The sequence below is a fragment of the Anguilla anguilla genome, chromosome 2 (genome assembly GCF_013347855.1).
Source record: "Anguilla anguilla isolate fAngAng1 chromosome 2, fAngAng1.pri, whole genome shotgun sequence".
In the NCBI taxonomy this organism is placed as follows: domain Eukaryota; kingdom Metazoa; phylum Chordata; class Actinopteri; order Anguilliformes; family Anguillidae; genus Anguilla; species Anguilla anguilla.
In genome coordinates this window covers 54,849,840-54,864,005 of record NC_049202.1, presented here as the reverse complement: position 1 = coordinate 54,864,005, position 14,166 = coordinate 54,849,840, and the positions used below count along the sequence as shown (strand labels likewise).

At 39.6% G+C, this 14,166-nt stretch overlaps 1 protein-coding gene across 1 annotated transcript; it reads left to right on the top strand.

Moving 5' to 3' along the window:
• The first annotated feature begins 1,542 nt into the window (after nucleotides 1-1,542).
• LOC118219761 lies at nucleotides 1,543-6,604 on the top strand. Its single transcript, XM_035403150.1, has 4 exons — nucleotides 1,543-2,021; nucleotides 2,112-2,155; nucleotides 3,538-3,607; nucleotides 3,709-6,604. Exons 1-4 carry the CDS (start codon nucleotides 1,959-1,961, stop codon nucleotides 4,621-4,623), a joined length of 1,092 nt encoding a protein of 363 aa, XP_035259041.1. The 5' UTR covers nucleotides 1,543-1,958; the 3' UTR covers nucleotides 4,624-6,604.
• Nucleotides 6,605-14,166: the final 7,562 nt, after the last annotated feature.

The following is a 14,166-nucleotide window of genomic DNA, read 5'->3' as shown; positions in this document are numbered from 1 at the left end:
AAAAACAGTTTTGAACTGTGCCTGCTGGAAAGATGTTATAAATGAATTTTTGGTACGGTCTTGTTAATTTCTAGCATGATCTATTCATACTGCGTTTTGGAACTGTAGGTAAAAAAACATACATTAGTTTGAATTATAGCAGCTCTTGCTCAAAGATATGGACAGAACTGTAGGAACAAAAACAAAAAAGATTATGTGTTTAAGACATTTTCTTCCATGGGATATGCCCTGAAAATAAATAGCAATTAAAGAAATTGAAAAGAAAACAATCTGAATTTTAACAGGCTAACTCAACAGAAACTGTCGATCTAATGAAATTGAAAAGTTGCTGATCAGTGCAGGATTTTAAGTATTGCATTTAAACCTCTGACAACGCATTGTACCCTGATCAATCAGATAAGCCGTAATCAGTGAAGTAAAGAAATCGATACCTTGTTTTACTGAGATTACTTTTTACGGTGATTAACTGTACTTATCTTGTGCATGTAATTTAATTAGATCTATTTTAACATTTACAGTTATAGATTGTTCGGCAGGCCAGTCTTTGGACACAGAACAATGCCACCAACAATATAATTCTAAAAATAAAACATGCATTTAGTGCTATCATTGAAATTTGGATCTTTCCATTTCCCTTCTCGAAGAGAAAACGATTCCTTTGTGTAGGCTCGGTGAGTGAGTCTGGTCCAATGTTTTCATTTGTATGATGACAGTGGCTGGACTTGTTGCTGGGATTACGGTTGTTGCATTTGTGGGGGTCACATTCTGCATCGTATGGAGAAGGGAAATGCAACAAATCTGTCAGATGCAGAACCTGTCCTTGGTATTCCAAAGACAAATTTCAGAAGTAAGCTGTAAGATTTACTCATTAAGATGTGTTGTAAAATTAATCTCATTAAATTATTTAATAATATGTTCTGAAAGGTAGCCAGATATGCTTAAGAAATTGTACTTTCAAATAAAATGACTCCAAAATAGAAACTTCTTTCTGAGGGTAACTTGCCTGGATTTTGAATTCAAAGAACATTATTCAAAATTGGAGGCTGTTTCAGAGAAGACAGAAAGATCTCATGAACATGAATCCCCAATTTTAGTATTAATTATTCAGCCTTTTGTTCTTTCAGGCTTTTATAATTTACATGACATGTATTTAAATACTTGTTAATTTAAAACATTTCCATGGTACACAACTTTGCGGTACCTCATGAAACTTGCGTGAGAAATGGTGTTTCTTGCTCATTTTAACAGAATTTTACATGATAACCTGTTACATTTATCCAATTCAGTAGTATGATACTTGAATAAGGACAATTAATTAATGATCTAAGCAAGGTATATCAAGTGACAGTGCATTAGACCATGTCCCCAGCTGAAGAGGTATTACTACCGTTTTTCCAATCTGGCCTTTCTGAATGACTGACAATTTATGAAACTTTATCAAAGGTACAAAAAGACAACTAATTATGGCAAACAAAGTCCTCGGTTGTAACCAAGGTGAGCTTGGCGATATTGCACTGCCTTTTTTAATGACACATCTATGACACTGTCGTGCATATGAACGAATATTTCCCTTCTCAATTTACAGGAAATAGAAGGGATGGCTGACTCGCATATTGATTACCCACCGTTGCATTAATTTGAATGAACAAAGAAAAGACTATAGCGACAATTGATTTGAAAAGGGATCATTTTGAAATAATCGATTTCATTATATTGTTCAAATTTTCATATTCCCTTTTCCCTAAAGCACCACTGAAGCATAGTCGGGAAATATTCACCATTCACCATCAAGGTTGTTATTTTTCCTATTACCAACGTTCTCTGTGATTGGTGGATCTCCTCTCTGGTTTTTCTGCGAGAAGTGACGACGGGTCGTTCCCACAGAACTCTGGTCCTTTCTATTGTCCATCAACAGTTTCTTCAAGTTTCAGTACACGATAGCTGCACAAACAGGTAAGATGAGTGTGGTCGAGGGAGAGGTTTTTCATGCGGAATGCATCCTCAACAAACGACCAAAACAGGTTCGTCACCAACGTCAGTCTGTCATTACATCATCGAATATAACGTTAAGCTTTGCCCACATGACTGACCATAACACTTAATTTTTGCAGGGCAAGTTTGAATATCTGGTGAAGCGAAGAGGACTGCCATCCAAGTACGTGACTAGTCAACTAAGTAAACTAGCTAGTTTAGGTATAGCGAGTCTAAAGATGCTCATGTACATGTAGAGCCGAGGTGGCGCTTGTTTCTCAGATTCTCGTTTTGACATTTGAAAGCAGCTTAGGCATGAGTTAGATAACGTCATGTAGCTTAGCAAAGGCGAGCAACCAATATTTAGCGAAATGAAAAACAATATGATGTCACGTCACGGTTTACGATAACATAGCTAGCTATCTATAGAGCAAGTATGCCTGCAACAACAATTAGTGTGTGTACGGTAGATGATCAACTAGATTTCCAGTTATACTGTGTTTATATTCCAATAAATGTTTACGTTGCTTATCTCTAATGCTATCTATTTTTTACAAGTTGTCCCACCAGAACAATTGTCTTCCGCTATCATCTAGCCTAGCCCTTTTCTTGTTTACAATAAGGCATTGTCCACATATCCACCTTGAGCCCTGGAGTCTGCGCTGTAACTTTTTAATAACGTAGTTCCGAGGCCGAAGTGCGACAGGTTCTTTGGAAGGCGTAACTGTTACGTTAATAGTGTGGACAGTCGGACTCCAGTACATATCCGTAATTTTTGGGTGACCGGATGTTTTAACCTCAAACCTGGGACAGAAAATAATCCCATCGCCATTGATTACTGCACGAAAAAAAGTTGGCAACGCTACAGTAACTGCTGGAGAGTCTTTAGGCACTGACCGTCTGTAACGTTACAGTACATAGTCACTGGCGTGAGAATTAAGTTACCACGGTGAACAAATGAGATTGAAGACTTTGAGTGGCTGCAACGAATGTCATTTGTTCTATAGTACTTTCAGTAAAAAAAAAGGTAGATTTGCTGGAGTTCGCTGTTGAACGTTACATTTCTTCTTGGGTCTGTTCTGGATTGGCAAGGATGTTCGTATTCTTCATTAACAATGTGTGGTGTGAGGGGACCAGCGGGTGGGACAGCTTGGGTCTATTAGTTTTATGCTAATGCCACATACATGGACTGGAAAATTATGCAGTTATATATATTTTGCTATATTGCATTTTTATTTTTGAAACTCTACATTGAAATCATCCCCTTGTCTATTTTTCTTTTAATGGGTTTCTTTTTGACCGACCACACAAATTAACTGGTCAGTTTCTAGCGCTGATCTTCTTATGATTCCATAAGAGCTGTATTTATCTCATCTCTGACATGTATTTTATATCATATTTGTGCATGTTCCCATTGAGTAGCCTACAAAAACCCTGACATATGCAGGCTGACATGTTTCTTTTCAGATTTTTGTCCTGTAGTCAAGTGTGACTGAAATCAAAGACACATTAATTTTACTATTAACATAGTAAATGTGTTAACATGTGTTTTTAATGTGTCTGCAGGGAACAAGAGAAGGGAATTATTTTATGCAAGTATGGCAAAAAACCAAGGGGGCGGCCACGAAAAATTGTGGTAAACACATTTTACCTTCGCAATGCAGTGATGGATATCATTTAGACTGAACCCTCACTGCTTACATATGAAGGCTTTTGTTTTTCTTGTTCTTTCTTTAGGAATTGGTTTCAGCAACAACAGAATCAAGCAGTGCCTTATTATCCCTCGATGATGATATCAGTCCCAAAATGGTGAAGCCAGACTGTCACACATGTGAGTCTCACCCTGTTCAGCAGAAGACAGCACAGACCGTGGTGGCTAGGGAGGAGGCAATGAAGAGAAAACATGGGAGGAAAGCACTGCCTCCAGAGCAGAGAGCTCCAAAGCTCTTAAAACCTCCTTCTAAAGCTTTGCCCAGGCAACCCAAACCAGCCATCAAAAAGCCACTTCTTCCAGACTGCTTCACAGGCATAAGCCGAAGCCCCAGGGACCTTGTTGGTGTGCCGAGTGGACAGTCTAGTGGCAGCAGTGGTCAGGGCCGAGGTGCTTCCCAGCCATCAGCAGGATCTCTAAATGAGCGACAGACAACTAAGAAGAGCAAGGAGCTTCCAGTAGAGCTCAGGGATAAAATTGTAGAAAGACATATTTCAGGAGAAGGGTATAAAAAAATTTCGAAGTCACTGAGCATCTCTTCCAGCACAGTCAGATCGATCATTCTGAAGTGGAAGGTGCATCGTACCACTGAGACACTGCCTAGATCAGGCTGCCCCTCCAAACTGAGTAACCAGGCAAAGAGCAGACTGGTAAGGGAAGCCACTGCGAGACCAACGGTGACTTTGAAAGAGCTAAAGAGTTCAATCGCTGAGATGGGGGAAAATGTGAGTGAGTCAACGATATCCCGCTCACTCCACAAAGCTGGCCTGTACTGCAAAGTGGCAAAAAGGAAAGTGCAAACCAAAGGAAGGTGTCCGATGCAAAGCCAGCAGGGCGTGTCGCCCAGTCAGTACCGTCCATACAGTGACGTGTTGTGGTGGGAACATTATGTTAAGGAGATTCTTCTTAGCAACAAGAACAAGGAAGCTTCTCAGGAATGAGGGGAAAACAGATGGAGCAAAGTACAGGCAAATAACTGAGGTACTAGCTACATGAGAACTAACAAAACTTTAAGGCTTTACTGTTATTTTTAAAATTGGTTTATATAATGAACGTCTCTTCTATGATGCTTTATGCTTCTAACTGAAGAAACTGAAAAAATGCATGCAATGTTGTCTTTACCATTGTGGTGAGAACAAGACTATTTTAAATTTTCAAACAAGTGAATTGGGGAAAAAAAAATGTGATCAGCGCAGCAGTTGTATGATGGAGTGTGAAGTGTGGACAGAAGTGGGCATTGTCAGGGTCTGAATCAAAGAATCAGATTTTGTACGATTCAAAGGTTCATATTGTATTGTGTGATTCATATTTGTATTTCACTTGATTTAGCCCACATTAAGAAATTTTATGTAATAAAAATACAAAAAGTAGCCTATAAAAAGGTGCATACACATGTTAAAAAATCCAGAGGGACTTAAAATGGTTAATACAATTCTAAGAAGACTTCATAATTATGTTCAATGTTGAATAAAGCTATTTCACAGTTATTAAAGATAAATGAAATTTGTAGAAATATACCACAAATTGGCTAAATAAAATATGGCTGAATAAATCGGCGAGGCCTTTAATTTGTACAGTAATTTGCTCTTAATGCAACTACTTGCATTTAACTGAACAGGAGAACTGCCTAAAAACCACTCAAAGCACGTATACTGATACATGGTTGGGGGTTCACCAATCACCAGCAATTAAGCTCCAGCTAGCGAGAGACATGTGACTTTCTATCCAATTAAACCTGGCTAGCGATTAGTGTCACAAAGATATTAATGAACAAATCTAGAATTACCTCTCAAAATGCTGTGAGAGAAGTGGAAACACATTATATGATCTATAGCTATATGACTTTAAGGCATTCTGGTTTATACATGCATTTTTCACAGTTTTCAAAAACCGAGGTGATCATTTATAATATTACAGAAATGTATCTGTAAAATTTTGTTTTTAAAAATTACAGCGTTAGAATATGCAATGACCAGGAATGGAAGCATCCACACGTAACTCATCCAGCCTGATTATTTACCAATGTACAATTTTAGAAAGCTCATTTGCTAAGGGTAGTTGTAGACATACCTGCATTTTAGTAACACTATATGTAGGAAGCTGTGGTGTGCATTTTATGCCCTTGATTAAGCTATTTATGGGCCAGCCCTGCTACTAAAGCTAAAGAATGTGCAAGCTATGTAAATTTTCCTAATACATGGATAACTCATTAACTCCAAATTGGTACAAAGAAGAAGCCTTCCAATGCAATTCTCTAATTCAATCCAACACCCAGTCTAGAAAAATGTTATGTTTGATATCTGTTTTACACCCAGGTTATATTTAAATTAATTACAAGAATACACATTTGATATCTTCCATTTATCACCAGAGTATAGTTTCAGTATTCATTCAACATTATAATCTGATTAACATTTTCATTTATTAATTGGATGGATTGTTATAATTAACACAGATTCATATAACCAATATTAATATAGGAAGCTATGATGTGTATTCCCCTCTTGAGATTGTATGGTAAAATATCACGCAGGTAAAGGAGAAAATAACTGTTTTATGCCTGACGGTTACTTTACGCTTTAGCAGTGAGCAGTGTTTCCTGCACTGAGAAAAAAGGCCAAGGATGGGTGTTCTAGTGTGCTTTCTTACATTATCATACCTTTAACAATGCATGCCAATTAATCAGTGCTCTTATGCACACACTGCATTTAATGCAAGTTTTATTTAGCACATCAAAAGCAGCTCTCATACTCCAGTTAAAGTTGTTAGTTGTGCTGTTCTGTCAAATTAGACACTTTCCCCTGTGATAGAAATGTACCCAGTTGTATCCAAGACAATCAAATTAGACACTTTCCCCTGTGATAGAAATGTGTCCAGTTGTATCCAAGACAATCAAGCAAGTAAACATGCTCTCATTTGCAACTCTTTGGTTACCAAAGCCATTGATCTTTTTTCTAACAGCTTAAAGTGATAGTTCACTTAATGTTTTTTTAAATCATATTTCAGTTTTTTTTTTTTTTTTGTAGATTGTTTGCGCCAGTCAGTGATTTCTTTTTTATTTTTTATTTCGCAATGAAGGATATCTGAGAAATGTACCAGAGTTTCTGATAACCTTCCTGCTTTACAAGGACTGGTATTGGGCCCTTTAGGGTGCGTGTTCTAAACCAAGCAAATATGTTGTAAGTAACTCTGAAAAGCAGTTTGTATAGCAAATCTGTATTTCCAGAGGTTTTAGTGTACATATGGACAGATAAATTAATTTTATCATATTAAACATAAATATCAGTTTTATATCATACCGGTGGGGCTTCTTCTATTCCTTTATCATCATATTTGAATTCACCATAGGAAATAGTTCCAATTGAGGTTGTACATAGGCTACATATGTTCAACCTGCAGAAAGAATGTTTATTAAACTGAAAATATATCTTTAGCAGATCTAGTTGTGCCTCTTAAGGACTTGATGAAAAGAATTACAATTTGCAAATATACCTGCAGATGTCACTATTGCTTCTGAAGTCAGAAAAATTCAACTCGTATTTATCCTTGCAGATAAGATTCTGGAGCACCGTCTTTTGAAACATTTTGGTTAAACCACTCTCCTCAATTCACTATAAGACTGTCAGAAAATATAACTGTCTTACCAGTTTGTTTCATGACAATCCAGTAAAATGCAACAGAACAGGTCAAAATGTCTCGAGGTATGGAAATTGTTGAATAAAACCATTTGGCTTAGTAAAATTTGCAATTGAAAACAGAAGCAAACAATTCTTTTTTTTATTCTTCTAATAGTTTTCTTGATTTGCACGACTTTCAAATAGGTCAGTAGATGGTACATTTCCAAAAAGAAAAATACTCAATTACACCTTCATCTTTTTTCAATCCCTTGTTTGGATGTATGGAATCACTTGCTTTAAGGCCCCATTACAGTTGACCTTTTCAAAATCAGCAGTACCAGAATACTAAATATTCCCAATTGTATATTATGTACAGTGAAGCAGATCATAGTAAAATTATTTTGCATTGTTGAACATTTGATGAACACCTACTGTACATTATCGCACACTGCTCATCTTGAAGTGCAGTTCTCCTTGTTTAGAAATTATCTTTATAAATCAGGCATTATATATATATATATATACACACACACTCACACTAAAGTTCTAAGCTTATGGAATAAGAACTGTTAATGTGAAGTAGAAAGAAAGAAAAGCCAAAAGAGGAATGTAAAAATGATCCGTTGTCTGTAGTAGTAATACATTGTATAATCTTTATTGTTGCCCATGTATTCTTGAAAAAGTAGCTCCTGCAGAAGGCTAACTGGATTCTCCACAGGAGAGAACTGCAGCCAGCCCTTGTGGCTATTTCATCAGTTTGTTGGTTGATTTAGTCACTGCACTCCAATGGCATAATTCATGTTCCAGTCTGCCATCATTTGAGTGGATGAAAAATGGGCAAAGTTATACGAAACGTGGCCCCTGGCTTGGGAGGTTTACGATTTCAAGAGAGAAGCTGCAGCAAAGTCTCCTTTCTCCCCAGGTCAACTGACATTGAGTGGACAAGCTCACACTTGACCCGGCCGACATTCGACCCGTAACTATGGCTGATAAGCAAAGTGGTGTGCTCTCTGTTCCTCTAGCACCAGATAGCCGATAAGGAGGTCAGCAGACAGTAATCTTAGCTGGAAAACAGCTCTCTGAAAGCAGCATGACTAAATTCAGCATGACACCGGAGCAAAGCAGGGGAAATCCATCATAGTGGGACACTGAAACCACTGAGGTTTAAATCTTTGTGGGGTCAATGATGGCTTGCCTCAACAGAACAACAATGGTTTGCATGACTTTTAAAGGTGCAGAGAATTACAGAGCTCGGACAGCTACAATGTTGTTTAATCCTGAGGTACATAAGGACCTGTAATTTTTCCTTCCTTTTCAAATCTTTTGGATTAAGCTATAAAGCCACAATGGGAGTTAAGCTGCCTGTACGTGTATATGTACTATGCCGTGTTAATGAAATGATGGCTGCATTAGTTTCTTTATGTATTGTATTATTCCCATGGAGCACGGGGTATCTGTTCATGCCATAAATAAGGTCTAACATTTTTTCCCATTTTGCAATTCAGTAACTCTTTTGGATTTAAACATTCCATAATGCATAAGTGAACTGATTTACAATTTGTTAGGTAGAGGTCCTCCTTACCTGATTTCTTTCACAACCACCACTTCACATTGCACCCACATTTCACACCAAAGTTTTTTTTTCTTTTACTGAAAAAACATTTGATTTATTATGTGCACATTTTTAAAAATAAAACTCATAGCCAGTGAATGACAGAATCAGTGTGGCATTGTTGGCAATTTGCCAAAAGTATGACAACAGATTCCCATGAAACCTCAGGCTGAAGTAGCCTCTGTTTGGACATCATTCTGTGATGGGGGTGACAGCTACATCAGCACTTTAAGCACCATCTGCCTATTATTAATCATTAGGGCGACTCCAGTGGGGGTCTACTCTCCCCAGCGTGCGCCCGCACACACACACACACACACACAATCACAATCTCTCTCTCTCTTTCTCACACACACACACACACACACACAGAAACAGACATGCATGCACACACACACACACACACACACACACACACACAGAAACAGACATGCATGCATGCACACACACACACACACACACACATGCACACACAAACTTCTCTGCTTTTTACATATTTGTGCACTGTTAAGAACCCTGTCCCAAAGAATAAATGACTGACAGAAGTTATCATTACACAAAGCTGCAGATTCAATGATTTATGGTGAAATCCTGTCCAGTCCTGTGGAATTTTCCCAAAATAAGTTCATGTAAACAGCTCGCGACAAAGAGGCACTCAGAGCAGGCTGGTATGCATAAACAGTTTGAACAGTGCAGAGCAGTGTAATCCCCCGACTGCAGGCCAGTCTGGAAATGTGGAGTCTCCCCTGGCAAAATAAGCCAGACTCCAATCCATCTTCCATCGCAATAACACCCTTCTCAAATGAATCCATTTTCCAGGTACTTCTAAGCTTTGCTGCATCCATGCCTTCACTACGCAGTGTCATCTTTCTGAGTTTTTCGTAGTGCTACCAGGGTGCTGTACCAGAGAGAACCTCTTGAGCAATCTCCCTGGTCAGTTGCATTCAACGTTCTACTATAAATGCATTCACATGCTGCATTCCAGGCTCAACTTGTTTTTATTGGATTCTTTGTTTTAAGTCCACTAAAGAGAGGAGTGTGCAGTATTTGAAGGTCTTGCATCTATGAGGCAAAGAATTTCAAAAAGAAGTTGATGAATTGGGTACTATCTTAATAGGAACCTGATCCTTTTGCAATGCACAACTTTTTCTTTTTTTTGTACATCTTTCACGGTCTGTTTCTAAATGACCCTGCTGTAGCAGTGTAAACAAACTTCAGTTTGCCCTCTGATATTCACGGTGAAGGCAAGCGGCAGTCCTGCACTATGACAACAAAGCTTCAGACAGACGATGTCATGCGCCTTACCTCATTGTCCATCCATCATTGTCCCGGAGTCGACATGTCTAACAGTCTCACTTTTACTTTTAACAGTCTTACATTTATAACTGACAAGGCCCCTCCATCTGTCTCTCTATTCTAGGCTCTTTAAATTTGACCAGCTGAAGCCTCGCCATGCGGATATCCCTGGTTTTAAAAACAAAATAGAACATTACGTGCTTCATGAGTTCTCTCTTGAAACTGGGTTGGCACATGCAGCATGCATATAACTATTACTAAATGCATTACATTATAACAAAATCACATGGGTGACATCATAATGGTGTCATGTACCCTGGCAAAGAAAAGAATAACGCAGTGATACAGTGAATGAGGTATGCAAGATACACACTACCACCGCAAGCGATCTGGTCAAACCTCAACAGCCTCCAAATTTAGAGCTAGCGAAAGCAGTGAGACTGAACAGAATGTATCAAGGACACACTGCTAGAAAATAATATTTCATGAGGAGCTTTGTGGCAAAGCAGGCCACAGACAGTGCACTAGCTGGTAAAGAGTGTCTGCACAAACAGCAGAGTCGGGAGGTACACTAAAGAACAGCAGTTTGCAAAGCTTATTTCTGCAAACCCTCTTCTTCGGCTATCCCTTTATTGCTTGCAATTAAGGCACATGCTCTAAATAGCTCGTCACAGTTATATCCAGAGCATGTATCGTCATTTCTAGTCTTGATGTCCCAAAGTCCTTCTGGGTTCAGATTTGCCTTTCAAACAGAGGCTGATCCATCGTTGTAGCATGAAGTGGAAATATATAGTTCTCTTTAAATATCAGAAAAATGGGTTGGAACCTTGAGAGTTGAAGTACTAGAGTTACTGTAGACCATATCAGAGTATTGAATTAGAAATGTATTCATCTTTGCTAGGCATTTGAAAGCAAGGGTCTGTTGTCATCCACAGTCAAATGTGCGGTATGTACTTGCTATAAAATGATCTCATCCTGTAATCTGGTGTATTTTTTAAGACTTTACTGAGTTGACTGGTGAACAGAAGCTGAATGTTGTGGAGAAGGTAGTTCCCACCTCTGTAAAGTAAAAGGACTGTACACAGTACACAGAGATCAGGGAATTCAAGTAAAACCAAATAGGTAAACTGCATTGTTAAATGGTACCCTCTCAGTGCTTTTGCCAATCAATTCTCTTGCAACTTGTTTGACAAATTCACTGCTGCTCCAAGTTGTTGTCCTTGTCTCGCTTCTCCACAGTTTAATTATGCATTACATGGACTGAGCACTTAAGATAATGTGAGAACAGCAATGTTCCTACCAGGTTGTATAAAATGTGTATTGAGAACTGTGTCTCTCTTTTTTTTTGAGTCACCTTTTCTTCATTCTGAGTAGCTTTGAATCCTCCAAACCGCCCCCACTTGCTTCTCTGATATTACTTTTCAACTCTACCTGAGGGTTTTTCTCTCCACTTTCTGAGGAGATGAATCCCTTTCCCAAGCCCATAAGCTCTGAAACTGAAAACTGCGGAGCAGGGAACCGTCTCCTCTGACAAATCGGTTACACCTGACAGGCTACCAGACCTTGTGTGCCATGGAACAGTGCTTCTAGTGGGTTTCATAGGTCATTACTGTGGCTCCGGCTATCGTAAGATCCACCAGCTTAACAGACAGCAGGCTATACTTGGAGACAATAGCTTACCAGGCTTTGTGTTAGCTAAATAACTGTTTGTGATTGACGGGTGCGTAAATTTTCAGATAGAGATGCTTTTCTCAGGACTCTTGTAGAAATAATTCTTAGGAAGCAACTTGAAAATGAGCAAACTCCAAAACCAGGTCGTATTTCCTACATGAGTTGGAGAAAATGTCTTTTATATTGGCTAGAGTACTGTGTCTATCAGTAGAAAGAGACAGCCAAGCTGTTGTACTCAAGCAATGAGATGCATCCACACTGACCGAAAAGGCTACATTTCAGGCACTTCATAAATTTTAGGATTTACAGTCTGAGCTTGAGATTCTATACAGAACTGAAACATTTTCAGCTCATCTTGTAAAACTCCAAAAGAGGAACAGATATACACAATAATCATGGTTGAAATAACACATATAATCCCAGCTAAATCCCGCTAGGAGAGAACAGGTAATTATCTTAAGTCCCTCAGTCGCAGTATTTGTGAGGAGAGGAAATGCTCACAGACTGTTGGGGGTGCTTGGTCTTTATTTGTTTAGAGCTGATCAGCCTAACAGAATCCCCAAGGAGAAAGAATCTAATTTTCAAGGCTGTCACCTTAGCTCAAGTCAAGTCATCTGAAAGAGGAAATCAATATGTGACTGACAATCCAAAGGGCTCAAAATTGGTATGTATTACCACTACAGTTACATTGGTTTTTTTTCACCAACTTTTAGTTCTGAAACATGTCATTTCAATATTATTCCAATACAATACCCTCCAAACACTTAATAATTATCGACAATATGGATTTCACAAAGATTACAGTGTCGTATACCAGGATGTCTTTGGTCCAATCCAGGGTCAGCAGAATATCTGTGTCATCTAGCAACCATCATACTGATGTGGGTGGAAATACAAAAAAAATGTATATGAGCACTAACAGCCACCAAAGACTGAGATGAAATGCAAGCAATTACTTTTATTCAAACAATGATACTTTCTTTATTCACCCATTTAGCCTCAGATACCATTGTGCCACACTTGTCATAAGAGCGTTATAATGGGAGCAATGGCATTTCTTCTCATGTGACTCCATGGAAACACTGACTTAATACATCCATATTTATGCAGTTCCTCATTTTCTACCCAGCTCTGCTGACCCGTCTGCAGCCAGGGCGGCATTCCACAGTAATGAAACACTCCTAATCCGTAATTACGCTCCGCATGCCAACATGTGGGTGCGAGTTCATCCTTATTCATCACCATTCAAAGGATCAATTCCATCTGTGAGACGAAATCCAAGAGTAAACGCGAGGCTTACAGGGTAAATAAACGTCCCGGAAAATGCTAGTAAATCAACCAGAGCCCGATGAAAAGCTGTCTTACTTAGTGTGAGGAGCAAGCGATCAAACTTTGTGACTGACGGAGCCACAACTCTGGTCATGCTATTTGGAAAACTCAAACGGTACGTGCAAAAATCACTGCTAGAAAACAAAAGCAACTCTGTGCAGGGGAAAAGAATGAAAGAGTGAAGGACAACGTTATGGCATTATCTGGACCGTCTGCAGCCCTCCACTTTGGTCCCACCCGTTGGTTGTGGATGTGGAGGATGCCGTTTGATGAGAGGCAGAGCCTCTTCAGTGTGACGGAGCGATGTGGTATTATTCATGAAGGACTGGTCTTTTTCTCACGCATGACTGTTTCATTTGATCACACCCCCCTCCCTCGGCACGCCATCTGTTCTGTTCCGAACAAGCTTTTCAAAAGACCCCGGCCCCATCACGCTGCCTTATCGCCAGCGGCATCCAGACCGCCCAGCCCGCTCATCACCGCTCGCGATGGAGCCTGCGGCCGATCAGACCTTTTCAGCCCAGAGCCCAGGGAGGGGATGCTGAAATTTCCATGCGGAAGGCGTGCTGAAGGGTCTCCGGGCAGGTCTAGCGGAGAGATGAAACAGGTGGACGGAAGGTTCTGGGCGTTCTGTAAGGATCGCATCGCCTGCGGCTGTCATTTCTACTTTGGCGCTCCGTCCAGAGCGCCGAGCCAGAGCTCCTTTTTATTGGGACGGTGAGGTGTGTTATTAAGCTGCTGAGGGTAAACACACGCACGCCGCTCTATCTCCCGCCAAGCAGCTGGCAGAGGAAACCGTAATCTTCTCCTGCTCCATAGCTCTGCTTTATTCACCACCAGCAGATCTGCCAGTCCTTAAGGCCTATGTCCTTTTCTCTGACTTCAGCTAACTCTTCAGATAACACCGTTTCAACCTAAAATACAGCAATTGGCAGCTTAGCTCTTCTGCCACTCCTGTA

Bases quoted from the DNA above. Each gene is read 5' to 3' on its own strand.
- LOC118219761 (XM_035403150.1), top strand. From the start codon at position 1,959: ATGAGTGTGGTCGAGGGAGAGGTTTTTCATGCGGAATGCATCCTCAAC. The intron at 2,022-2,111 runs GTTCGTCACCAA...TAATTTTTGCAG, and splicing joins TCAACAAACGACCAAAACAG to GGCAAGTTTGAATATCTGGT. The intron at 2,156-3,537 runs GTACGTGACTAG...ATGTGTCTGCAG, and splicing joins CGAAGAGGACTGCCATCCAA to GGAACAAGAGAAGGGAATTA.